At 45.4% G+C, this 27,155-nt stretch overlaps 1 protein-coding gene across 4 annotated transcripts in view; it reads right to left on the bottom strand.

Moving 5' to 3' along the window:
- Positions 1-24,608: 24,608 nt before the first annotated feature.
- The window catches only part of ranbp2 (RAN binding protein 2), a 69,564-nt gene continuing 67,017 nt past the window's right edge, over positions 24,609-27,155 (bottom strand). For all 4 annotated transcript variants that reach the window (XM_085999020.1, XM_085999021.1, XM_085999022.1 and 1 more), the window contains one exon: positions 24,609-25,768. In XM_085999020.1, coding sequence (XP_085855146.1) covers positions 25,463-25,768 — 306 coding nt within the window. In that variant the 3' untranslated portion in view covers positions 24,609-25,462. The remainder of the gene's footprint in view (positions 25,769-27,155) is intronic.

The raw sequence follows: 27,155 nt of genomic DNA, 5'->3' as shown, positions 1-27,155 counted from the left end.
GTTTATTCCAACTCTTTGCTTTCTATCTGCCAACCAGTTCTCTATCCAAGTTAATACCTTGCCCCCAATCCCATGTGCTTTAACTTTACATGCTAATCTCTTATGTGGGACCTTATCAAAAGCCTTCTGAAAGTCCAAATACACCACATCCACTGGTTCTCCCTTATCTATTTTACTAGTTACATCCTCAAAAAATTCCAGTAGATTAGTCAAGCACGATTTACCTTTTGTAAATCCATGTTGACTTTGTCCGATCCTGTCACTGTTTTCCAAGTGCGCTGCTATTACATCTTTTGTAATGGACTGTAGCATTTTCCCCACTACCGATGTCAGGCTTACCGGTCTGTAATTCCCTGTTTTCTCTCTACCAGAAAGCTAGCATACAGGTACAGCAAGCAATAAGGAAGGCAAATGACATGTTGGCCTTTATTGCAAGGGGGTTGGAGTATAAGAGTAAGGAAGTCTTGCTACAATTGTACAGGGCCTTGGTGGGACCACACCTGGAGTACTGTGCACAGTTTGGTCTCCTTATCTAAGGAAGGATATACTTGCCTTGGAGGCGGTGCAACAAAGGTTCACTAGATTGATTCCTGGGATGAGAGGGCTGCCCTATGATGAGAGATTGTGTAGAATGGGCCTATACTCTCTGGAGTTTAGAAGAATGCGAGGTGATCTCATTGAAACATATAAGATTCTGAAGGGAATTGAATGGTTGATGCTGAGAGGTTGTTTCCCCTAGCTGGAGTGTCTAGAAGTAGGGGGCATAGTCTCAGGATAAGGAGTAGGTCATTTAAAACCGAGAGCACACCTTGAGTGTTGTGTGCAGATTTGGTCACCTTATCTGAGGAAGGATGTTCTTGCCATGGAGGGAGTGCAGCGAAGATTCACCAGACTGATACCTGGGATGGCAGGAATGACGTATGAGGAGAGATTGGGTCGATTGGGCTTATACTCGCTGGAGTTTAGAAGAATGAGAGGGGATCTCATTGAAACTTATAAAATTCTAACAGGACTAGACAGACTAGATGCAGGAAGGATGTTCCCGATGGCAGAGGAGTCCAGAAACAGGGGTCACAGTCTAAGGATAAGGGGTAAGCCATTTAGGACAGAGATAAGGAGGAATTTCTTCACCCAGAGAGTGGTGAACCTGTGGAATTCTCTACCACAGAAGGCAGTTGAGGCCAATTCATTAAGTATATTCAAGAAGGAGTTAGATATATTTCTTAAGACTAAGGGGATCAAAGGATATGGGGAGAAAGCAGGGACAGGGTACTGAGTTTGGATGATCAGCCATGATCTCATTGAATGGTGGAGCAGGCTCGAGGGGCCGAATGGCCTACTCCTGTTCCTATCTTCTATGTTTCTATGAGATGAGGAGGAAATTCTTCACTCAGAGGGTTGTGAATCTTTGGAATTCTCTGCCCCAGAGGGCTGTGAATGCTGAGTCTTTGAGTATATTCCAGGCTGAGATAGATAGATTTTCAGACTCGAGGGAATCAAGGGATATGGAGATCTGGCGGGAAAGGTGAGTTGAGGTCGATGATCAGCCATGATCTTATTGAATGACGGAGCAGGCTTGAGGGGCAGTATGGCCAACTCCTGCTCTTATTTCTTATGTTCTTATGTTCTTAACTCACACTAAGTACTGTTCACTGATCACCCTTGTGCTCGCTGACCTATACTGGCTCCTGGTCCACTAACGCCTCGATTTTAAAACTCTCATCCTTGTTTTCAAATTCCTCCATGGCCTCTGTAATCTCCTCCAGCCCTACAACCCTCAAAAATATCTGCACTCCTCCAATTCTGGACTCTTGCGCATCCCTGATTTTAATTGCTCCACCATTGGTGGCCGTGCCTTCAGCCGCCGAGGCCCTAAACTCTGGAATTCTCGGTGTCACATTTTGTTTGATAACGCTCCTGTGAAGCGACTTGATACATTTTACTATGTTAAAAGTGCTATATACTACTACTGACCAAGCTTGCCGAGTCCTGAAGGCCATAGCTGCCAGTCTGGCCTGCGACAGGCGATGAGAGAACCAACACAAGGGAAAAACCTATTTGACCTTGTCCTCGCCAATCTACCTGTCGCAGATGCAACTCACAGAAATCACAGAATCACAGAAACCCCACAGTGCAGATAGAGGCCATTCGGCCCATCGAGCCTGCACCGACACATATCCCACCCGATCCCCGTAACCCCTACACCAACACATATCCCACTCTATCCCCGTAACCCCATGTATTTAATCCCCCTAACACTAAGGGTCAATTTATCATAGCCAATCAACCTAACCCGCACATCTTTGGACTGTGGGAGGAAACCAGAGCACCCGGAGGAAACCCACGCAAACACGGGGAGAATGTGCAAACTCCACACAGACAGTCACCTGAGGCCAGATTCGAACCCGGGTCCCTGGCGCTGTGAGGCAACAGTGAGGCAACAGTGCTAACCCACTATGCCACCGTGCTGTCCATGACCGCATTGGTAGCAGTAACCACCGCACAGTCATTGTGGAGATGAAGTCCCGTCTTCATACTGAGGACACCCTCAATCATGTGGCACTACCACCATGCTAAATGGGATAGATTCAGAACAGATCTGGCACCTCAAAACTGGGCATCCATGAGGCGCTGTGGGCCATCAGCAGCAGCAGAATTGTGTTCCACCACAATCTAACCTCATGGCCCGGCATATACCTCTACCATTACCATCAAGCCAGGGGACCAACCCTGGTTCAATAAGGAGTATAGAAGAGCATGCCAGGAGCAACACCAGGCGTACCTAAAAATCTGGTGCCAACCTAGGGAAGCTGCAACACAGGACTACATGCATGCTAAAAAGCGGAAGCAGCATGCTATAGACAGAGCTAAGCGAACAGATCAAAGCTCTGCAGTCCTGCCACATCCAGCCGTGAAAGGTGGTGGACCATTAAACAACTAATGGGAGGAGGAGGCTCTATGAATATCCCCATCCTCAATGATGTTGGAGCCCAGCACTTGAGTGCAAAAGACAAAGCTGAAGCATTTGCAACCATCTTCAGTCAGAAGTGCTGAGTGAATGATCCATGTCGGCCTCCTCCTGAGGCCCTCGTCACCACAGAAGCCAGTCTTCAGCCAATCGATTCACTCCACGTGATATCAAGAAACGGCTGAGCGCACTGGATACAGCAAAGGCTGTGGGCTCCGACAACATCCCGGCTGTCCTGCTGAAGACTTATGCTCCAGAACTAGCCACGCCTCTAGCCAAATTGTTCCAGTACAGCTACAACACTGGCATCTACCTGACAATGTGGAAAACTGCCCAGGTATGTCCTGTCCACAAAAAGCAGGACAAATCCAATCCGGCCAATTACCGCCCCATCAGTCTACCCTCAATTATCAGCAAAGTGATGGAAGGTGTCATCGACAGTGCTATCAAGCAGCACTTACTCACCAATAACCTGCTCACTGATGCCCAGTTTGGGTTCCGCCAGGACCACTCAGCTCCAGACCTCATTACAGCCCTGGTCCAAACATGGACAAAAGAGCTGAATTCCAGAGGTGAGGTGAGAGTGACTGCCCTTGACATCAAGGCAGCATTTGACCGAGTCTGGCATCAAGGAGCCCTAGTAAAACTGAAGTCAATGGCAATCGGGGGGAAAACTCTCCACTGGCTGGAGTCATACTTAGCTCAAAGGAAGATGGTAGTGGTGGTTGGAGGTCAATCATCACAGCCCCAGGATATCGCTGCAGGAGTTCCTCAGGGCAGTGTCCTAGGCCCAACCATCTTCAGCTGCTTCATCAATGACCTTCCCTCCATCATAAGGTCAGAAGTGGTGATGTTTGCTGATGACTGCACAGTGTTAAGCGCCATTCGCAACTCCTCAGTTAATGAAGCAGTCCATGCCCGCATGCAGCAAGACCTGGACGACATTCAGGCTTGGGCTGATAAGTAGCAGGTAACATTTGCGCCACACAAGTGCCAGGCAATGACTGGCTCCAACAAGCGAGCCTCTAACAACCTCCCCTTGATATTCAATGGCATTACCATCGCCGAATCCCCCACCATCAATATCCTGGGGGTCACCATTGACCAGAACCTTAACTGGACCAGCCACATAAATACTGTGGCAATAAGAGCAGGTCAGTGGCTGAGTATTCTGAGGCGAGTGACTCACCTCCTGACTCCCCAAAGCCTTTCCACCATCTACAAGGCACAAGTCAGGAGTGTGATGGAATACTCTCCACTTGCCTGGATGAGTGCAGCTCCAACAACTCTCAAGAAGTTCGACATCATCCAAGACAAAGCAGCCTTAAACATTCACTCCCTCCACCACCGGCATACCGTGACTGCAGTGTGTACCATCTACAAGATGCACTGCAGCAACTTGCCAAGGCTTCTTCGGCAGCACTTCCCAAACCCATGACCTCTACCACCTAGAAGGACAAGGGCAGCAGGTGAATGGGAACCCTTCCACCTCCAAGCTCCCCTCCAAGTTACGCACCATCCTAACTTGGAAATATATCACCGATCCTTCATCGTCGCTGGGTCAAAATCCTGAACTCCCTCCCTAACAGCACTGTGGGAGTACCTTCACCACACAGACTGCAGCAGTTCAAGAAGGCAGCTCACCACCACCTTCTCAAGGGCAATGAGGGATGGGCAATAAATGCTGGCCTTGCCAGCGATGCCCATATCCCATGAACGAATATTAAAAAATATATAAATGCAAGTTGTTATTGGAGCAGAGAGGGCTTAGGAGTGACCCTTTTGAAGTATTCAAGATCCTAAGGAGTATAGATGAGATATATGTCAATCTGTTAAACATAGTCACAGATTCTACAACAAACTTGGAAGAGGAGTGTGAAAATACAGTTAAGATTTAACTATGTAAAGGATGAAATAGACTGTGAAGGGAAGTAATGGTGGCTTACTGAATCAATAAATTCAAGAGATAAGTACTGGGTGAAAAATTTGATACAGAGGTATGAGAACATAAGAATTAGGAGCAGGAGTAGGCCATGAGGCCTTTCAAGCCTGCTCCACCATTCAATAAGATCATGGCTGATCTTTGACGTCAACTCCACTTTCCCGCTCCATATCCCTTAGAGTCGAACAATCTATCTATCTCAGCCTTGAATATACTCAACGACTCAGAATCCACAGCCCTTTGGGGTAGAGAATTCCAAAGATTCACAATCCTCTGAGTGAAGAAATTCCTCCTCATCTCAGTCTTAAATGACCGACCCCCTTATCCCGAGACTATGCCCCCTAGTTCTAGACTCTCCAGCCAGGGGAAACAAACCCTCAGCATCTACCCTGTCAATCCGCTCAGAATCTTATATGTTTCAATGAGATCACCTCTCATTCTTCTAAACTCTAGAGAGTATAGGCCCAGGATATGATATTATCTACGCTGGAACTGGACAAACACCACACTTGCACAGGGCTTCCAAGGCCTGGATGGTACTATTTAATCTGTAATGACATCATATGTTGGACATCCTTGAGAGTTATATGTTGGAGACTTTGTATCTTGGAGCAACAGACTTTCCAAGAAAAACAGGATGGCTTTGAAGTGGAAATAAGTGACAGTAATGACGTCAGCCATGAGTGATTAAAGTGTAACTTTAGTGGCTAGGGTAATAAACATAGGTAGAGAATCCATTAACTGTAGTATAGAAAAATAGTTAATAAAGCTTGTTTTTCAAAGAGGTTAAGAACAGTAATACAAAAGCAAATACTGCAGATGCTGGAAATCTGAAATAAAAACAAAATGCTGGAAATATTCGGCAGGTCAGGCAACATCTGTGGAGTGAGAAACAGAGTTTATGTTTCAGGTCGATGACCTTTCGTCAGAACTCAAAAAAGTTAGAGCTGTAACAGGATTTAAGCAAATGCAGAGGCAAGGGATGGGGGGAGGGGAGAACAGAACAAAAGGAAAGGTCTGTGACAGAGTGGAAGGCAGGAGAGATTAAAAGATAGTAGGGATGATTGTGTGAGGCAAAAGGAGATGGTAATAGGACAAGTAAAGGAACAAAAGATGGGTCTAGAAGAAGTCTAAATGGGAATAGCAGAATGATCAACAGCTGCCAGCATTTTCTTTTTTATTTCAGGTTAAGAACAGTTACATCAGGAAGTCTTGTTTGAGGGAAGTAGCTTTGGAGTAAATAACTACAACTGTTTACATGATAGTCTGTCTTCAAAGGACTTGGAAATAGATACGCCATGAGCTCTTATCTGTGACATGTACCTTTGATGTAGGCAAAACATGGTGTATAAAGGAGCATGGTTTTCAATAGTTCTTCAGTGAGCTCAAAAGGTACAGAAACCGAAAAGCTGCTCCCTCTGTATACAATTAGGCCAATCACTGTACTGTATATCAATAAAGCCTGTTCCGTATACTCTACCATCAAGTGTCTCATGCTTACTCGAAGTGTGTTGTTGTGAACCATAGAAGGAAGGAGGTTGACTGCTCACACCGACCAGTAACACATGTGAACCCGTGCCCAGTACCAGTGGGCTGCCAGAAATGGGTTCAAGTTCTCTGCCTCTCTGAAGAGTGGCATTAAGCCGAGTTTATTAAGGCACCCTCTAATGCCTGCACATGGGGGAGCTTCAGACATGGACCTGCTACCCTTTGCCACTGCAAAAGAAAGGCTGCTGGAAGCTGGTCTACTTGAGACCGCTGATTCCCTGAGACGAGTCACCTCGGGCTTTTAAGACTGCAGGGAAACCAGCCCAAACACCCAATGTTCAACCTTATCTCACTTGAAGCACCTTGAAAGAAGTAGTAGACGAGGAGCTCGATTAAGTAAGTTATCTGGCATAAAGGATAGACATGGTGTGTAGTTGTAGTTGTGATGAATAGTTTTTCTGGCATCTGTTGATGGAACATAAACACAGCGTGAGTTCATTTCTGTACACGCTTGCAACTTTTGGGAGTAGGATGATAGCAGGGGACCTTTGCATTTCTGTCATGAAGGAACTTTGCAGAGGTCTTTGATAGTGCAGAACTTTGAGGTATAGGAACAGGAGTAGGCCATTCAGCCTCTCGAGCCTGTTCCGCCATTCAATGAGATCACGGCTGATCTGCGACCTAACTCCATATACCCGCCTTTGCCCCATATCCCTTAATACCTTTGGTTAACAAAAATCTATCAATCTCAGATTTAAAATTAACAATTGAGATAGCATCAATTGCTGTTTGCAGAAGAGCGTTAAAAACTTCTATCACCCTTTGTGTGTAGAAGTGTTTCCTAATTTTACTCCTGAAAGGTCTGACTCTAATTTTTAGGCTATGCCCCTTAGTCCTAGAATCCCCAACCAGTGGAAATAGTTTCTCTCTATCTAACCTATCTGTTCCCCTTAATATCTTGAAAACTTTGATCAAATCACCCCTTAACCTCTAAATTCCAGGGAATACAACCCTAGTTTGTGTAATCTCTCCTTGTAATTTAACCCTTGGAGTCCAGGTATCATTCTAGTAAATCTACGCTGTACTACCTCCAAGGCCAATAAATCTTTCCTAAGGTGTGGTGCCCAGAACTGCTCACAGTACTCCAGCTGTGGTCTAACCAGGGCTTTGTATAGCTGTAGTATGACTTCTAACCCCTTGTATTCTAGTCCCCTAGGCACCTCTTCAGGGCCTTGAGGCAGTGGGGCAGTGGGAGTTCCATAAGGGGACGCATCCGGTCGGGGTCGGGACCGATGACTCCGTGTTCCACAACACAGCCAAGGATGGCGAGGTGGGTTGTGCGGAATATGCACTTCTCCTTGTTATACGTCAGGTTCAGGAGTTGGGCGGTGCAGAGGAATTTTTCGAGGTTTGCGTCATGGTCCTGCAAGTCATGGCTGCAGATGGTCACATTGTCCAGATATGGGAAAGTGGCCTGCAACACATTTTGATCGACCATCCGGTCCATCTCCCTTTGGAAGACGGAGACCCCATTGGTGACGCCAAAGGGAACCCTAAGGAAGTGATAGAGGCGGCCATTTGCCTCAAAGGCAGTATATTGGCGGTCCTCAGGGTGGATAGGGAGCTGGTGGTACGCTGATTTCAGGTCAATGGTCGAGAAGACGCGGTACTGCGCGATCTGGTTGACCATATCAGCTATGCGGGGGAGTGGGTAAGCGTCCAGCAGGGTGTAGCGATTTATTGTCTGGCTGTAGTCGATGACCAGGCGCTGCTTCTCGCCGGTCTTAACGACCACAACCTGGGCTCGCCAGGGGCTGGTGCTGCCCTCAATAATCCCCTCCTTCAGGAGCCGCTCCACTTCGGTTTTAATGAAAACCCTGTCCCCGGCACTGTATCGCCTGCTCTTTGTGGCGATGGGCTTACAGTCGGGGGTGAGGTTAGCAAACAGTGGGGGGGGGGGGGTGACTCTGAGTGTGGAGAGGCTGCACCTGGTGCGCGGCGGGCAGTTTGGAAGCTGCTGGCTGCAGACTGTGAGTGGGGGGAGGGGTCCACCGTACGCCATCGTAACACTTTTAAGGTGGCACTGAAAATCTAACCCCAGTAGAACGGCAGCGCAGAGGTGGGGCAGGACCAGAAGTTTAAACTTATCGTACACAGTCCCGTCTACTAAGAGTGTCACCACGCAGTAGCCGCCAATGTCTGCCGACTGGGACTCGGAGGCCATAGAAATCCGCTGGTGCGCAGGCAGGACTGGGAGAGAGCAACGCCGCACCGTGTTGGGGTGGATGAAGCTCTCCGTGCTCCCAGAGTCAAAAAGGCAGGTTGTTTCGTGACCATTTACCTTAATGTCCATTGTGGACCGGGCCAGTTGGTGCGGTCTCGCTTGGTCCAGCGTAACGGAGGCCAGCGTAGGGGTCGGTGTGTCGCTGCGGGTATCAGATGAGGCGGTGTTGGGGGCCTGCTGCGTCCCGGCTGGCATCCAAGATGGCGGCGTCCATGATCCCCATGTGGCTGGAGGCGTCCAAAATGGCTGCTGTTCCGGTGGTTCGCACATGGCTGGGGAGGCCCAAGATGGCGGCCCGCACGGCCCACACGCGGCGCTGCTGGGGTTCGGGGTGGCTTTGGCCCTGCAGACGCTGGCGTAGTGTCCCTTCTTCCCGCAGCCCGAGCAGATCGCATTTTTCGCCGGGCAGCGCGCTCTGGGGTGTTTGGCCTGGCCACAGAAGTAGCATTTCTGGCCTTGGGACACTGCTGCGGTAGTTGGGCCGTTGCTGGGATGTGGCTGGGGTGGCACGGCGCTATGAGACGGTCCAACCGTGTCCCAGGCTGTCGTTCCCCACGGCGTCCACGGTGCAGAGGAGTAGGCATCCACGCCCCGGTAGGCTGCGTCCAATGATAGTGCGAGTTCAGAGGCCTTGTTGAGGTCGAGGTCACTCTGCTCCAACTGTCGCTGTCGGGTGTAATTGGACCTGTGGCCCACTACAAAAGCGTCCCGGATAAGTTCCTCTGTGTACACGGTGGCCTTTACATCCTTACAACCACAGGCCCAGCCAAGCACAGACAGTGCCTGAAGGTATTCCTCGGTCGATTCCCCAGGTTGTTGTTTACGACTCCCCAGGAGGTGCCTGGCATACACCTCGTTCACTGGGCGCGTGTACTGGTCCTTGAGGAGCTTGAGAGCAGCCGTGTACGAGGTCGCGTCCTGGATGACCGAGTACGCTCGGTGGTTCACTTTGGAGGTCAGGACATCCAGTTTGTCCTCATCCGATTTGACCGTTGCAGCGGAGGCGATCAGGAATCTTTCAAAGCACCTAAGCCAGTGAGCAGACTTGGTGGATGCGTCCGCCTCCCGATGGTCTAAGTCCAGGCATGCTGGTGTGAGGATCTTCTCCATTATAAAAAAATCTTGTTAATAAAATTGATGCGCTATCAATTACTCAAAAGACTGAGGTTAAGCGAGTAACTAACAGGCTTTTATTAACAAGAGAATGAAGGTGTGCCTCGAGTGGTCGACCAGTCCAGAATACAGAGGGACTGTGGAGCAGTCACCTTTATACCTGGACTCGTGGGAGGAGTCAGCCAAGGCATGTACAGACATGTACACAGTGGAATACAAACACCCACACAGGCAGGTATAACAGTGGTTTACCACAGAAGTTTACTAGGATGATACCAAGGATGAGGGACTTCAGTTATGTGGAGAGATTGGAAAAGCTGGGATTGTTCTCCTTAGATCAGAGAAGGTAAAGGGGAGATTTAATAGAAGTGTTCAAAATTATGAAGGGTTTTGATAGAGCAAGTAGGGAGAAACGGTTTCTTCTGGCAAGTGGGTTGGTAACCAGAGGTCATAGATTTAAAATAATTGCCAAAAGAACTAGAGAGGAAATGAGGAGACATTTTTTTCACACAGGGTTGTTATGCTGTGGAACGCACTACCCGAAAGGGTGGCAGAATCAGATTCCATAGGAGCTTTCAGAAGGTAATTGGATATGTATTGGAAGAGGACTAATTTGGAGGGTTATGGGGGAAAAGTTATGGTTCCTCAGGGAAGCATGCTGAACACAAACCATTTTAGCTGCTTCATCAATAACTTTCCCTGTCATAATGTTAGGAGTAGGGCTGTTTGTTGATGATTCCTGAGTGTTCAGTTCCATTCAAAACTCCTCCAACAATGAAGCAGCCCATACCAGCCTACAGCTGGGCTGTAGACAACATCCAGCTTGGGCTAACAAGCGGCAGGTAACATTTGCACCACACAAGTGCGAGACAATGACCATCAACAGCAAAAAGCCCAACTACCTCCCTTGACCTTCACTGGCACCACCATCACTGAGTCCCCTACCATCACCATTAATCAGAAGCTTAAATAGACTAGCTACAAGAGCAGAGCAGAGGCTGGGTATTCTACAATTACCTCCTAACCGCTTATACATTCTCCTCCAATTACAAGCCTCAAAAGTGTGATGGAATACTCATTATTCTCCTGGAAAGGTGCAGCCACAACACTCCAGCTCATTCAGGATAGAGCAGTTCACTGAGCAGTGGTCCCTACTGTAGTGATCAATAACATGTCATTCTATAGTGGACACTAGGTGGAGCCGTAGAGCTGCGTAGAGCTGTATATAGCTGTATGTATAAGACTACACTACCCAGCTGTATATATATTAAGACTACATTACCCATGAGGCACTAGGCTACCCACAAGGCAGCAGTCAAGATGGAAGCCTCTACAGATACTGTACCTAGTCCACATGTGCTCAATAAAAGGTCTAGCAAAAGCTAGCTGTATTCATAATAAGAATGTCTATTTATTAATGAACATAACATGGTACCAGGATGGTGAAGATCTGCTGAAAATTGTGAAAAGCGAAATGGAGAATTTGAAGCCACCAGAGCGTTTGAAACTCACAGGAAACATCGACTACAATTGGCAGACTCTTAAACAACAATTTGAACTCTACATTGCAGCCATCGGATTTGGTACAAAGCCAGACGCAAGGAAGATAGCGTTGCTGCTTACGGTTGCAGGCCCACAGGCGATAGAGGTATTTAATACATTTGTATTTAATCCAGCGGAGAACAGAGACAAATTAGACGATGTGCTACAGAAATTTGATGCACATTGTTCTCCCAAAAAGAATGAGATGTATGAAAGATACATCTTCCGTTCTCGGACACAGCAACAAAATGAGACTTTTGATAGCTTTATAACTGATCTGAAACTGAAAGCACAGACGTGTAATTTCTCTGAGCTCAAAGCATCCATGATTCGTGACCAGATTGTGTTTGGTATTCATGATAAAAAAGTCAGGGAACGTCTGTTGAGAGAAACCGAACTAAATTTGGAAAATGCGGTGAAAATATGCCAAGCCAGCGAGCTAGCTCGAAAGTACGAGAAGACTTTCAGTGAAATCAATAATGATGCAATTGTAATGAGTGATAATGCTGCTGTCGGTGCTGTGTCCTACAAGGGGAAGAAACGTGGGCAGAACAGAAATGAAAAGCAATCGGAGGATGAAATTTTTAATTGTAAACGCTGTGGTTACAAACACCAGTTAAAACAATGCCCAGCATTTGGAAAAATGTGCACAAAGTGTAATGGAAAGAATCACTTTGCCAAACAATGCTTTTCAAAAGTAAAAACTAAGAAAGGGCAATGAGTTAATGTAATTGAGGACACTGATTTAAGTGAGACATTTTTTTGTAGGAATGGTGTCATGTGACAATATCAAAAAGGATACAGAAAATGTGCAGCCCTCAGAAATGGACAATGCTGAACATAAAGTTAATGCAGTAAAAGAGGAGAAATGGATGATCCCACTGCAGGTAAATGGAGCATTAGTTACCTTGAAACTAGACACTGGGGCAAAAGCAAACTTAATCAGTATGAGTGACATTAACAATATGAAAGAAAAGCCCAAAATACAGAAAAAGTCAGTACTACTGAAGGACTATAATGGACAGAAAATAGATAGCTTAGGTGTATGCAGACTTAAAGTGACAGTCAAAGACAAAGTGCATCATCTCATGTTTTCTGTTGTGGCTGAAAGACTTGATTCTCTACTAGGTGACAAAGCTTGTGAGGACTTAGAACTGGTCAAGAGAGGCTACCGTATAAACTGTGCCATAAGCAGACCAGATGACTCAGGTGATGAAGCAGAGAGCCCATCAAGGATGAAAAGGCCAAAGGGTATCCATGTCTTCAAAAAGCCTAGTTTCTCCAAGAAGAAAGAAAAAGACTTTAAGGTCAAAGAGAAGCCAAAGGAAGAAAAGCACAAAGAGGAAAAACACAAGGAGAAAAAGTCCAAAGATATAACCGCAGCAGATGTTGTTAAGCAGTGGAAAGAGAAAAAGAAAAAGAAGAAGCCTGCACCAGAGCAGAAAGCAGTTCCGGTGGATACTCCTTCTTCCCTCAGGCCAATCTTTGGTGTTCCATTAGCCGAGGCTGCTGAGAGGACTATGCTGTATGATGGGATCCAGCTGCCAGCAGTTTTTCGAGAGTGCATTGACTACATTGAGAGTTATGGCATGAAGAGTGAAGGAAACACTGAAACCCTCTCCAAGCAAAGATCGCAAGGAGACCTCAATCTATACAAGAGCAGATTGATGACAATGCCGCAACTGCATCTTGTCATTCACCACCAGAACAATCTCATGAAGACACATCAGACTTACCCGTGTTGAGAAGATCCACACGTGAAGTAAAAAAGCCTGATAGACTTAATCTTTGAGTACAATGTAAAGCTTTGAAAATGTGTTGACTGTTTTGAAAATGTTTATGTTTATAGAGCACTAACAAAAGTGTTACTGATATTATCTTTATTGTTTTCTTGAAAGTTGATTGATATTGATTTTGTTAAACCTCAAAGAAAGGGGGATGTAGTGATCAATAACATGTCATTCTATAGTGGACACTAGGTAGAGCCGTAGAGCTGCGTAGAGCTGTATATAGCTGTATGTATAAGACTACACTACCCAGCTGTATATATATTAAGACTACATTACCCATGAGGCACTAGGCTACCCACAAGGCAGCAGTCAAGATGGAAGCCTCTACAGATACTGTACCTAGTCCACATGTGCTCAATAAAAGGTCCAGCAAAAGCTAGCTGTGTTCATAATAAGAATGTCTATTTATTAATGAACATAACACCTACCACCGACTCTAGATTCAGCCCCTCCATCACAGGTGCACTGTGGTTGCAGGATGTATGGCAGCCACTCACCACGGTTACTTTGACAGCATCTCCCTCCCTGGCCTGCACTCTCTATCACGAAGAAGAACAGCAATGTTTTGGGAACTCCATCACCTCCAAGTCACACGTCAGCCTGACTTAGATAATGACCATAGTTGTTGCTAGGTCAAAAATCCTGGTATGCCCCAACATATTGGGAGCACTATCACGAGGACTACAGCAGTTCAAGAAGGCCCATCGCCACATTCTCTAGGTAACAAAGGATGGGCAATAAATGCAAACTCGCCAGTGTCACCCTCATCCTGAGAACATATTTTTAAAAATTAGTTGGCTGGTATTTTCAAGCAGGTCCCTCATGGGATAGATAGGGCCCTCATCTCAAGGTTGTTAAGGCCCAGATGGATCCGCTTTAGACTGCATTCCTGTTCTGCAACAACATCAGCTTGGTCGTAACTGCTTTCCTCCCACACATGCCTTACCAGCATCACCCACATCCAAAAATGAATTTAAAAAAATCTTCCTGCCATCAGTTTCTGAAGAATCAGAAATGTGGTCCAAGTCCAGATGGACCAAAGCAAACAAAAGGCATTCAACTCCTACAGCAGAGGATAAACCAGCCATCTCAATGCTGCGTTCCACTGTGCCAGTCAAGCTATTTTGGAAACAAAATCCTTAATGACAAAGTTAAATGTGGGTCTACTGAAAGTTAAATGTAGATCAGCAAATTAAGCCCAATCTGACACTCATCCACTTGGGAGAAGCGACCTTAATGGAACTGGATTTTTTTTTTGGCGAGGCGGGGGGGGAATTTAGGGAATATAAAAACATTGGGGGAGATATTCGTTTTAGCCAGGAAAGTTGCTGGTGTCACCGGCAACTGGAGTTAACGGCCACTGAAAATGGCTGCAATGCTAATGGGGCAAAATTCATCTGAGGGGATGGAGATTGTTGGTGCAGCACTTACCTGCCCTGCAACACCAAACTGGTGGCATTGCTGGAGGCATCCGAGGCAGAGTTTGTGCGCAGGTGCAACGTTGCAGCTTCCCACAGCCTCTGGAAGCGAGGTTGTGGAGCTCGCAAGGAATTGTGGGCAATGAAGATGTCTGAGAATTAAAGGGGCCATGCACACTGAAGCAATACAAATTAAAATGAAGTGAAACAATGCTGTTTTCAGCCCTTTCTGCCTTTTAAAAAAAATATTAAAAAGTCCCAAATGTGAATATTCAGCACTTAAAGCTGAATTCCCTTCCTAACCTCAAAAAATGGGAAAAATGCCTTAGCACTAATACAAATGGCTCAGCAAGCCAGGGGAGGGGTACCCAGGGTCTCGCATGCAGCATTCCAGCGTTGTGCAGCAGGTCAACACTGCAAGACTGGCCCTCTACCCACAGGGGGCAGGAGGCCCTCCAGAAAGAACGATGTGGGACCACATCACTGAGGCTGTCACTGCCAGCAGTGTCGCCCCCACCACCTGGCTCCAGTGCCCAAAGAAGCTTCATGCCCTCAGACTACTGGTCAAGGTCAGTGAATGCATCTTCAAAAGCTGTCTCCTACCAACTGCACCACTAGCCTCACACACTGCTCAATGCATGACCCCCAATCACCTACCAACAATCTGCACCAATCACAAGGCACATCTTCCATTCCTAGCTTCACCTCACTCCCTTAGAGGAGACAGTGCAGGCCATTCTTGGTTGGGCCATGGCTGAGACCTTGGCCAGTGGCAGGGCTGAAAGGATACAAGATTCTGGTATCCTCATGCGTTATCCTCCTTCTGGCATGCACCTCATGCTTTCCTGCCCTCCCAGCACCACAACTCCACCCTTGTGCCTTCTTCATTTCACACACCTAAGAAATGCAGCCTGCCGAGCCAGTAGGTGTCCAAGAAGAGGGAGAGGAGAGTGAAGAAGATGAAGAAGAAGAAGATTGATTTAACACTCCCAGCCACCAGTTCCTCAAGGTCAACCAGCAAAGCCATTTACAGTGTCCCCCACTGAAAGTCAACAGCCTTCCACCAGCCATGCTGCAGCCACTGTGGTAGCACTGCGTGACATCAGTAGGATAGGTAAAGGCACACACAAGACAGGCACTCAGAGAATGTATATGGGTTATGAGTTGATTTCCTGATGTCACAGTGGATGGATAGATGTACATAGGTGGATTGGAAAGTTTGCTTTGTGGTGGCTTTTATTTCAGCATCGTGGCCAAGAGGACATTGTGATGGTCAGTAACAGAGGGAATGTAAGGTGTGGGACTAATGTTGAAAGTTGAATTGCGGTTGTGGTCGCTGGGACCGCAGACGAATGATTCCATCCCGCATATCCCGGCCAGAAAGGAGTTATTTGGGATGCATCCTACCGTCTGCTTCCTCCTCTCCTGCTTCCTCCTCTTCGGCTTCCTCCTCTTCTGCTTCTTCCTCTTTAGCTTCCTCCTCTTCTGCTTCTTCCTCTTTAGCTTCCTCCTCTTCTGTATCTTCTCCTTCCTTTGCGACCAGATGCTGTCAATCTGAAATGACAGCATAAAATACTGGAAATACTCAGCTGGTCAGGCAGCATCTCATCCTGAGACATGAACTCTGTTTTTCTCTCCGCAGGTGTTGTCACACCTGCTGAGTATTTGCAGCATTTTCTGTTTTCTCAAAGGCCTTCATTTACTATCCGAGCCCTTGCAAGCATCCAGCAGCACTCCCTACACACTTAAAAAACTTTTAACATCTATTGCAGCAAGCCACTACTTCAATAAAATCAAAAACACCGCTCCAAAAGCTTAAATACAAACTTACCTGAAAGATGTGTGTGTCCCTTTAAGAGGTGCTGACATCGCCACTGTCAGCCTGCTTACACGCCAGGTTAACCCGGCATTTTTAGGACCCAGAGCGCTAGGGTTGAAATTTGCATTGGTGATGTTAAGTCAGCGTTGACATCACCACGCCGCCATTTTCTCCAGCCTGGCACTGCCAGTTACTGGCAGCACAAAGGTAAGCACAAAAACAGTGGCCACCGCAGGACCCGCCACCAGCTGGTGAAAGCGTGGTGGCCAGCATTTTAGCGTCATTTAATGGGGAGCAATTTCTAGCCCAAGCAGCAGTCAGGATAAGATCTATATATAAATCTGATATGAGTGTCGGTTCAGGATGAGGGAAATCTGTATTGGTATCAGAATTCAGTTTTAACTTGCCCTCCTGAAAGCCTACTAGTCACGACAGCAGTGATGGTGCCTGTACCTCCATCTTAGAAGAGGCTGCTTAGGATTGGGAATAAAACAAGCTGGTAAGTGTTGGACTGCTTTCTTGTTCTTTTTCGTTTTGTTACTTTAAACGCCAGATTATACATGCATTCAGCTGTAGTAATGCAGGATCAGGACTTTATTGAAACCTCATACCATCCACAACCTGTATGAGAGCTCAGGTCTTTCCATACTACACCATTCCAGTATGAGAGCGAGCTGCTGTTGAGACATCACACTATCCACGATTCCAGTATGAGCTGCTAAACAGTCATTCCCTCACATTTCTTATACTATTCTTTACCTTTGATCACTACATTCGATACATACTACTAATAAATCATAGTACATCAAAGATACATACAAATGACAATGGAATAACAGCATAAACCCAACAAACATGCACTTCCAAAAACATATCTTAAGCTTCCCATTCATTTTATTACCATAATAAATACAAGTGAATTGATTCCCAACCTGATAGGCACACAGGTCAGCCCTCTGATCTGTGGAGATACATTTGCTTCAAAAAATCCCCTTACACAATTTACAACCCATGCTCAGCAGAAAGCTGTTTTAACTTTTAACTCACCATGTGCTGGTCTCAGAGACTGCGCAGAAAGAACATTGAAGTAGTCAGGTAATACGGACTTTCGCTCCCACAGTAAGATGCATAGATAGCTTTCCCAATCAAATGAGGGACATAAAGCCTATGTTGCCTGCAACTTGCATCATCATGGTCAAGAGATCTGCTACAATTCTGCTGCTGTGCTGGATGGACCCTTTGTTTGGGTGCTTGTGTTCTTGGATTAGTGTGAGGAAGAAAAAAGACTTGCATTGAAATAGCACCTTTCAATACCTCAAGACATCCCAAAGTGCTTTAAAGCCAGTGAAGTACTTTTGAAGTGTAGTCACTGTTGCAATGTAGGAAACTCAGCAGCCAATTTGCACATAGCAAAGTGCTATAAACAGCAATGTGATAATGACCAGCTAAACTGTTTTAGTGCTGCTGGTTGAGGGATAAATATTGGCCAGGATACCAGGGAGAACTCCCTTGCTCTTCAAAATAGCACCATTTAACATCTCGTTCGAAAGACGGCACCTTAGACAGTGTAGCAATGCCTCAGTACTGTACTGCCAACCTAAATTTTGTGCTCAAGTATCTGGAGTGGGACTTGATCCCACAACCTTTTGACCCAGAGGCACAGCGAACATCCATAAAACTCATCCCTGGTATGTGGCAGTTAGCTAACCAAAAACATCCTGTCGTTCAGGATAATCTCAACATCCTTGCCTTGGGCAACTGAGAATCTTCACACTATATATTATACTGGTGGATTATATCCTGCTACATGTGCCTTCCATATGTACAATGAAAATATTCAGAATTTGAAGACGAACTTTGATATGAAGAAAATGTTTACATGAGAAAAAAGTACTCCATGCTGGCAACAGCTGAAGAGTGAATGAAAGTTGAAGGTTAAAGTAGCCTCCAACAGAACTTAGATGGGAAAAAGGTTCATTTTAAATACATTTCTTATGAGGCTATAACTAAAACACTGCTGGCAAAAGGAGGAAAAACTAAGTAGTGCCAATGGAAGGATGACTTAATATAGGAACTTGGAAGAATTATGTCTTTTTTATTCATTCACGGCAAGGCCAGCATTTATTGCCCATCCCTAATTGCCCTTGAGAAGGTAGTGCTGAGCCGCCTTCTTGAACCACTGCAGTCTGTGTGGGGAAGTTAGGTAGGTAGTTTCAAGAATTTGACCCAGAAACAATGAAGAAACTTGGATGGTGGTGGTGCTGTCCCCATGCACTTGCTGCCCTTGTCCTTCTAGGTGGAAGAGGTTGTGGATTTAGGAGGTGCTGTCGAAAAAGCCTTGGCAAGTTGCTGTAGTGCATCTTGTAGACACTACACACTGCAGCCACAGTGTGCCGGTGGTGGAGGGAGTGAATGTTTAAGATGGTAGATGGGGTGCCAATCAAGAGAGCTGCTTTGTCCTGGATGGTGTCAAGCTTATTGAGTGTTGTTGGAGCTGCATTCATCCAATCAAGTGGAGAGTATTCCATCACACTCCTGACTTGTGCCTTGCAGATGGTAGAAAGGCTTTGGGGAGTCAGGAGGTGAGACACTCGCCACAGAATACCCAGCCTCTGACCTGCTATTATAGCCATGTGGCTAGTCCAGTTAAGTATCTGGTCAATGGTGACCCCCAGGATATTGATGGTGGGGGATTTGACGATGGTAATGCTGTTGAATGTCAAGAGGAGGTGGTTAGGCTCTCTCTTGTTGGAGATGGTTATTGCTTGGCACTTATGACGCAAATGTTACTTGCCACTTATCAGCCCAAGCCTGAATGATGTCCCGGTCTTGCTGCATGTGGGCATGGACTGCTTCATTGGAACTGAACACTGTGCAATCATCAACGAACCATGGGTGGTTCTGCTGCACAGGACGGGAGGAAAAAGAGGGGTAGAGCTATAGTAATAGGGGATTCTATTATAAGGGGAATAGATAGGCGTTTCTGCGGCTGCAAACGAGACTCCAGGATGGTATGTTGCCTCCCTGGTGCAAGGGTCAAGGATATCTCAGAGCGGCTGCAGAGCATTTTGGAAGGGGAGGGTGAACAGCCAGTTGTCGTGGTGCATATAGGTACCAACGATATAGGTAAAAAACAGGATGAGGTCCTAAAAGCTGAATATAGGGAGTTAGGAGGTAAATTAAAAAATAGGACCTCAAAGGTAGTAATCTCAGGATTGCTACCAGTGCCACGTGCTAGTCAGAGTAGAAATAGAAGGATATTTCAGCTGAATACGTGGCTAGAGGAACGGTGCAAGGGGGAGGGATTCAAATTCCTGGGACATTGGAACCGGTTCTGGGGGAGGTGGGACCAGTACAACCTGGACGGTTTGCACCTGGGAGGTCCGGGACCAATGTTCTAGGGGGAGTGTTTGCTAGTGCTCTGGGAGAGGGTTTAAACTAAAATGGCAGGGGGTTGGGAACCTGAGCAGGGAGACAGAGGAAAGGGAAACAAGGATAGAAGCAAAAGACAGGAAGGAGAAAAGCAAAGGTGTCAATCAGAGAAATCAAGGGTTTAAATCAAACATGGCCACAGTAAATAATAATTCTAAAAGGTCTAAGAGCGTTAAAAAAACAAGCCTGAAGGCTTTGTGTCTTAATGCGAGGAGCATTCGTAATAAGGTGGATGAATTCGCTGCACAAATAGAGGTAAACGGATATGATATGATTGGGATTACGGAAACATGGCTCCAGGATGACCAAGGCTGGGAACTCAACATCCAGGGGTATTCAATATTCAGGAAAGACAGGCAAAAAGGAAAAGGAGGTGGGGTGGCATTGCTGGTTAAAGAGGAGATTAACACAACAGTAAGGAAGGATATTAGCTCTGATGATGTGGCATCTGTATGGGTAGAGCTGAGAAATACCAAGGGGTAGGCAACGGCAAACATTCAAAGATCGCATGGATGAACTATGGAATTTGTTCATCCCTGTTTGGCATAAAAATAAAACAAAAAAGGTGACCCAACCGTGGCTAACAAGGGAAATTAGGGATAGCATAAGATCCAAGGAGAGGACATATAAATTGGCCAGAAAAAGCAGTAAACCTGAGGATTGGGAGCAGTTTAGGATTCAGCAATGGAGGACAAAGGGATTAATTACGAAGGGGGAAAATAGAGTATGAGAGTAAGCTTGCAGGGAGCATAAAAACTGACTGTAAAAGCTTCTATAGATATGTGAAGGGAAAAGATTGGTGAAGTCAAGCGTAGGTCTCTTGCAGTCAGAATCAGGGTAATCTATAATGTGGAACAAAGAAATGGCAGACCAATTAAATACATACTTTGGTTCTGTCTTCAAAAAGGAGGACACAAATAACCTCCCAGAGGTGTCGGGGAACATAGGGTCTAATGAGAGGGAGGAACTGAATGAAATCAGTATTTGTAGGGAAATGGCGTTGGGGAAATTGACGGGGCCTGAAGACCGATAAATCCCCAGGGCCTGATAATCTACATCCTAGCGTACTTAAGGAAGTAGCCCTAGAAACAGTAGATGCATTGCTGGTCATCTTCCAAAATTCTATAGACTCTGGAACAGTTCCCATGGATTGGATGGTAGCTAATGTTACCCCACTGTTCAAAAAAGTTGGTAGAGAGAAAATGGGGAATTATAGACCGGTAAGCCTGACATCAGTAGTGGGGAGAATGCGAGAGTCCATTATAAAAGATGTAATAGCAGAGCACTTGGAAAACAGTGACAGGATCGGACAAAGTCAACATGGATTACAAAAGGTAAATCGTGCTTGACTAATCTACTGGAATTTTTTGAGGATGTAACTGGTAGAATAGATAAGGGAGAACCAGTGGATGTGGTGTATTTGGACTTTCAGAAGGCTTTCGATAAGGTCCCTGATAAAAGATTAGCGTGTAAAGTTAAGGCACTTGGGATTGGGGACAAGGTACTGACTTGGATAGAGAACTGGTTGGCAGACAGGAAGCAAAGAGTTGAAATAAACAGGTCTTTTTCCAAATAGCAGGCAGTGACTAGTGGGGTACCGCAGGGATCGGTCCTAGGACCCCAGCTATTCACAATATATATTAATGATCTAGACGAGGGAACTAGACGTAATATCTCCAAGTTTGTAGATGACACAAAGCTGGGTGGGCGTGTGTGCTGTGAGGATGCCGAGAAATTCCAGTATGATTTGGACAAGTTGGGTGATTGGGCTGATGCATGGCAAATGCAGTATAATGTGGATAAATGCGAGGTTATCCACTTCGGTGGCAAAAACAGGAAGGCAGATTATTATCTGAACGGCAATAGATTGGGAGAAGGGGAAGTGCAATGAATCCTGGGTGTTATTGTGCACCAGTTGCTGAAGGTAAACATGCAGGTGCAGCAGGCGGTTAAGAAGGCAAATGGTATGTTGGCCTTCATAGCGAGAGGATTCGAGTACAGGAGCAAGGATGTCTTGCTGCAGTTGTACAGGGCCTTGGTGAGACCACACCTTGAGTATTGTGTGCAGTTTTGGTTGCCTTATCTGAGGAAGGATGTTCTTGCCATGGAGGGAGTGCAGCGAAGATTCACCAGACTGATACCTGGGGTGGCAGGAATGACGTATAAGGAGAGATTGGGTCGATTGGGCGTATACTCGCTGGAGTTTAGAAGAGAGGGGATCTCATTGAAACTTATAAAATTCTAACAGGACTAGACAGACTAGATGCAGGAAGAATGTTCCTGATGGCGGGGGAGTCCAGTACCAGGGGCCACAGTCAAAAGATAAGGGGTAAGCCATTTAGGACTGAGATGAGGTGGAATTTCTTCACCCAGAGAGTGGTGAACCTGTGGAATTCTCTACCACAGAAGGCAGTTGAGGCCAATTCATTAAATATATTCAAGAAGTTAGATATATTTCTTAAGGCTAAAGGGATCAAGGGATATGGGGAGAAGACAGGGACAGGGTACTGAGTTTGGATGATCAGCCATGATCTCATTGAATGGCGGAGCAGGCTCGAGGGGCTGAATGGCCTGCTCCTGCTCCTATCTTCTATGTTTCTATGAACACCCTCACTTCTGACCTTATATTAGAGGGATGGTCATTGCTGAAGCAGCTGAAGATGGTTGGGCCTAGGACACTGCCCTGAGGAACTCCTGCAGCAATGTTTGGGGCTGAGATGATTGTTCTCCAACAACCACAACCATCTTCCTTTGTGCAAGGTATGACTCCCGACACAGGAGAGTTTTCCCCGATTCCTATTGACTTTAATTTTACCAGGGCTCTTTGATGCCACACTTGGTTAAATGCTGTCTTGACATCATGGGCAGTCACTCTCACCTCACCTCTGGAATTCAGCTCTTTTGTCCATGTTTGGACCAAGGCTGTAATGAGGTCTGGAGCCGAATGATCAATTTTCCACCTTGTTGGGGAGATGCTAGTGTTGTAGCTATACTGGAACAGCTTGGCTAGCTAGAGGTGCTGCTAGTTCTGGAACACAAGTCTTCAGCACAATAGCTGGGATGTTGTCGGGGCCCATAGCCTTTGCTGTATCCAGTGCGCTCAGCCGTTTCTTGATATCACGTGGAGTGAATCGAATTGCCTGAAGACTGGCTTCTGTGATGATGGGGACCTCAGGAGGAGGCCGAGATGGATCCTCCACTCGGCACTTCTGGCTGAAGATGGTTGCAAACCCTTTATCCTTGTCTTTTACACTCAGAAGTGCTGGGCTCCACCATCATTGAGGATGGGGATATTCATGGAGCATCCTCCACCCGTTAGTCATTTAATTGTCCACTGTCATTCACGACTGGATGTGTCTGGACTGCAGAGCTTTGATCAGATCCGTTGATTGTGGGATCAATTAGCTCTGTCTGTAGCATGTCACTTCCACTGTTCAGCATACATGTATTTGTGTTGTAGCTTCCCCAGGTTGGCACCTCATTTTTAGATACATCTGGTGCTGCTCCTGGCATGCTCTTCTGCACTCCTCATTGAACCAGGATTGGTCCCCTGGCTTGATGGTAATGGTAGAGTGAGGGATATGCCAGAACATGATGCTATTGTGGTGGAATATAATTCTGCTGATACCCCACAGCACCTCATGGATGCCCAGTTTTGAGCTGCTAGATCTGTTCTGAATCTATCCCATTTAGTACGGTGGTTGTGCCACACGATGGAGCTTGACCTTAGTGTCAAGACAGTGCTTAGTCTCCACAAAGATTGTGCAGTGGTCACTCCTACCAATACTGTCCTGGACAGATTCATCTGCGACAGCTAGATTGGCGAGTACGAGGTGAAGTAGGTTTTTCCCTCCTGTTGGTTTGCGCCTCACCTGCCGCAGGCCCAATCTGACAGCTACGTCCTTCACAACGCGGGCAGCTTTGTTAGTAGTGCTACCTAGCCACTTTTGGTGCTGGACATGGAAGTTCCCACCCAGAGTACATTCTGTGCCCTTGCTGCCCTCTGTGCTTCTTCCAAATGCTGAACAAGGAGTATTGATTCCTCAGCTGAGGGAGGGCAGTAGGTGGTAATCAGCAGGATTCCTTGCCTACACTTGACCTGCTGCCAAGACCTCATAGCAGTCAATGGTGAGGACTCCCAAGGCCACTCAGTCCTGACTGTTTACCACTGTGCTGCCACCTCTGGTGGGTCTGTCCTGCCAGTGGGACAGGACATACCTAGGGATGGTGATGGAGGAATCTGGGATGTTGGCTGAAAGGTATGATTCTGTGAGTATGACTATGTCAGGCTGTTGCTTGACTAGCTTGTGGAACAGCTCTCCCAATTTTGGCACGTGTCTCCAAATGTTCGTGAGACTTTTGCAGGGTGTGCCTTTGTCGATGCCAGGTGGTCCATCCGATTTTATTCTTACTACTTTTCGTAGCGGTTTGGTACAACTAGGTCATTTTAGAGGGCAGTTAAGAATCATCACATTTCTGTGGGTCTGGAGTCACATAGGCCAGACCGGCCTGTTTCCTTCCCTAAAGGACAGTAGAGAACCAAATGGGTTTTTACAACAATCCGGTAGTTTCATAGTCACCACTGATACTAGCTTGTTATTCCAGATTTATTTAATTAACTAAATTTGAGTTACCCAGCTGCTGTGGTGTGATTTGAACTCACATCACCAGATCATTAGTCCAGGCTTCTGGATTACAGGTCCAGTAACAACCACTATACTACCATAACCCCATGTATTAATCTCTTAAATGCATCATCTCTTTAATGACTTAGTAATGAAGCTATGAGAAAGAATGCACAATTTGAAAACATTTAGAAAGGTACAACAAAATTTAATGTTAGTAGGCATGTACCTCCACTTCAAGTGTGCATGAATTTGAAACAAAATAATAGAAAGGAAATTGCTTAAATCAACAGAAGTAGATACAGAATTAATCCTTTATTATAAATATTTATAAAGTTATGGGTTTTAACTATTTAAAGTTACCAATTTAAAATTACAGAGCCAATCAAACATTAGCAAATACTAGACAATGTGTAAAAAAAAACTTTACATTTTACAATAGTGTCAAATCGATTTCAGTATTTGCAATGTTAATAGCAGAACTTTCATCTTGGCAACAAGACAGTGAATTACTATCAGCAAATTTAACCCCATTCGAAGATCCTGAATTGAAAAAACTTTTGGTGTGTTGCACTAAAATTTGAATGCAACCAAAATAGCCTGGTGAAAATCACCCAATTCTGTGTCAATGTCCACTTTTAGTCCTGGAATGCAGTTACTAAGTTGCACCTCTAATTCTCAAATGTTACACTTTTTAAAAAAATGTTGGAACTTAATTACATTTTTTTTGAACACCGATTGCCAGGTTAAAAACTGCTCTGTACAATTTGACTGGAACTGAAAAATGTTGTAATGTTACATGTACATTTAAGATAATTCCACTACTCATTAAATGTTTGTCAAAACTTTTATTCTGAAACATGCAATATCCAACACTAAAAAAAAATCTAACAGCTGGTAGCAGTCAATATAATTTGTACATCCAATTTGACCAGTAGTTTTACACTGTGGTAATATCCAATATTACACCATTCCAAACCCTTAATGCAAGATTTCTAGATAGTGGAGAGCATGACCAGAGAGAAACCAGGTATTCACCACTTAAAGTTGTCCACAATCAGTGATTACAATGATTTTACTCGTGTGGCCATTTTTTGAACCAAATGTTTCAATTTTTTTCACAACATCCATGCCTTCTTTTACATAGCCAAAAGCTACATGCTTCAAATCTAAACATTGGGTTGCCTTCAGAGTGATGAAGAACTGTGAAGTGTTGGTGTTTGGCCCACTATTTGCCATGGACAACAAACCAGAACAAGTGTGTCGCAGAATGAAGTTTTCATCTTCAAATTTATCACCATAAATAGACATTCCACCAGATCCATTGAATTTTGTGATATCGCCACCCTGAAACAGAATGCAATTCATGTTACATGACAAACATTATAAAGTTACTTTCTACCTAAATTCTAAATTTCATCCCATTGGCATCTACAAATACATATTCTTTCTTCTCTCATTTCAACTGCTGCATGCCTATCTGCTGCTCTACCATTGGTATTTAAATAACATTGCCTCCTGCTGATTTTAAATCTTAGCCCACTCCCTATAGCTGTCTTGCTAATTATGTAAAATTTGAGAGTTTTGCAAGAGCATGAATTGAAAATCAGGGGAAAATTACCATAGCATCTTAGATTCGTAACTTTAAGCCCTTTCTAGTTGCAATCATATTACAAAGGAGGAGAAGGAGGCAGCAAGGAGATGACAGATGGCGTAGGAGACGACAATAATGGAGGGTGGTGGGCAGGGGAGGAGGCAGCAGCTGAGGATGGACTGGAGTAGCCAATTATCCACAAGGGATATCCTCCACCCCCATCCTTCGATGCCATCTCCTCCTGGGTCCAATTATCTGTGGCGTCTTGAAATATGTTGTGACTAAGAGCAAGCACTGTAGGTGCTAAATGGAAGTATCTCACACTGATAACTTTGCCCCTTGAATTTGAACTGGAAAAACTTCATTATTACAGCAATCGAGAAGTGGTGGGATGTTATTGCTGGAAATGGAACTCATTTTGGGCACAACTCCCAGGTCAGATACAGCATAATTAGATGCAACAAATCTTTTATATGCCTTAACCTCAACCTCAAGAGCCACTGTAGTGCCAATTAACCTACTGGCCTGGATTTTGCATCGAGAATAATGGTGAGGCTAATAGCACTCACCTTTATTATGGAGTAAATTGGACAGTAAACCCGCAGTTAAATGTGAAAATTCGGAAGTACCTTGCTCCTCCACAGACTGCGCTATAACAGTACCTCGCCGATAGTCTCGGCATTGAAATCAATGCCGAGACTGTGAAGTTGCTGTGCCTACCCACTAAATATGCCAGAGGTTAGGGCTGGTGCATTCAGGTGTAAGTGAATTTTTAACAGAGTGATCAGTCATAATTACTGCCAAACAAGCTCTCTGGCCCTGAAAATTTAATTTCATAAGTGTGGCGTCTCATTCCATCAGAATTTAATTAGTGTTGGAGATTTAAAATAAAAATAAATTTAAAAAAAATATCCGTCTCTTATCTCTCTCTTAATCACATCTTTCTTTTCCAATCTTTATTTTGCTTTCTGTACATGATTTAAATCTAATTTAGAATTCCTGGTTTAGACTCTGCGTGGCTCAGTGAGGATTCTTCAATCTGATTGGCTGAAGAGCCTCATTGTTTCTCGGCCTGCTCACAGACACCACAGATCCTCTGTAGAAGGCGCCACGCTGGATCAAATGCCTGATGACAAAGTC

This window comes from Somniosus microcephalus, chromosome 10, assembly GCF_052327205.1.
Source record: "Somniosus microcephalus isolate GS21.2 chromosome 10, FLI_Smic_1.0, whole genome shotgun sequence".
Classification (NCBI taxonomy): Eukaryota; Metazoa; Chordata; class Chondrichthyes; order Squaliformes; family Somniosidae; genus Somniosus; species Somniosus microcephalus.
The sequence above is the reverse complement of the archived record's forward strand: the minus strand, read 5'-3'. Positions and strand labels throughout refer to the sequence as shown.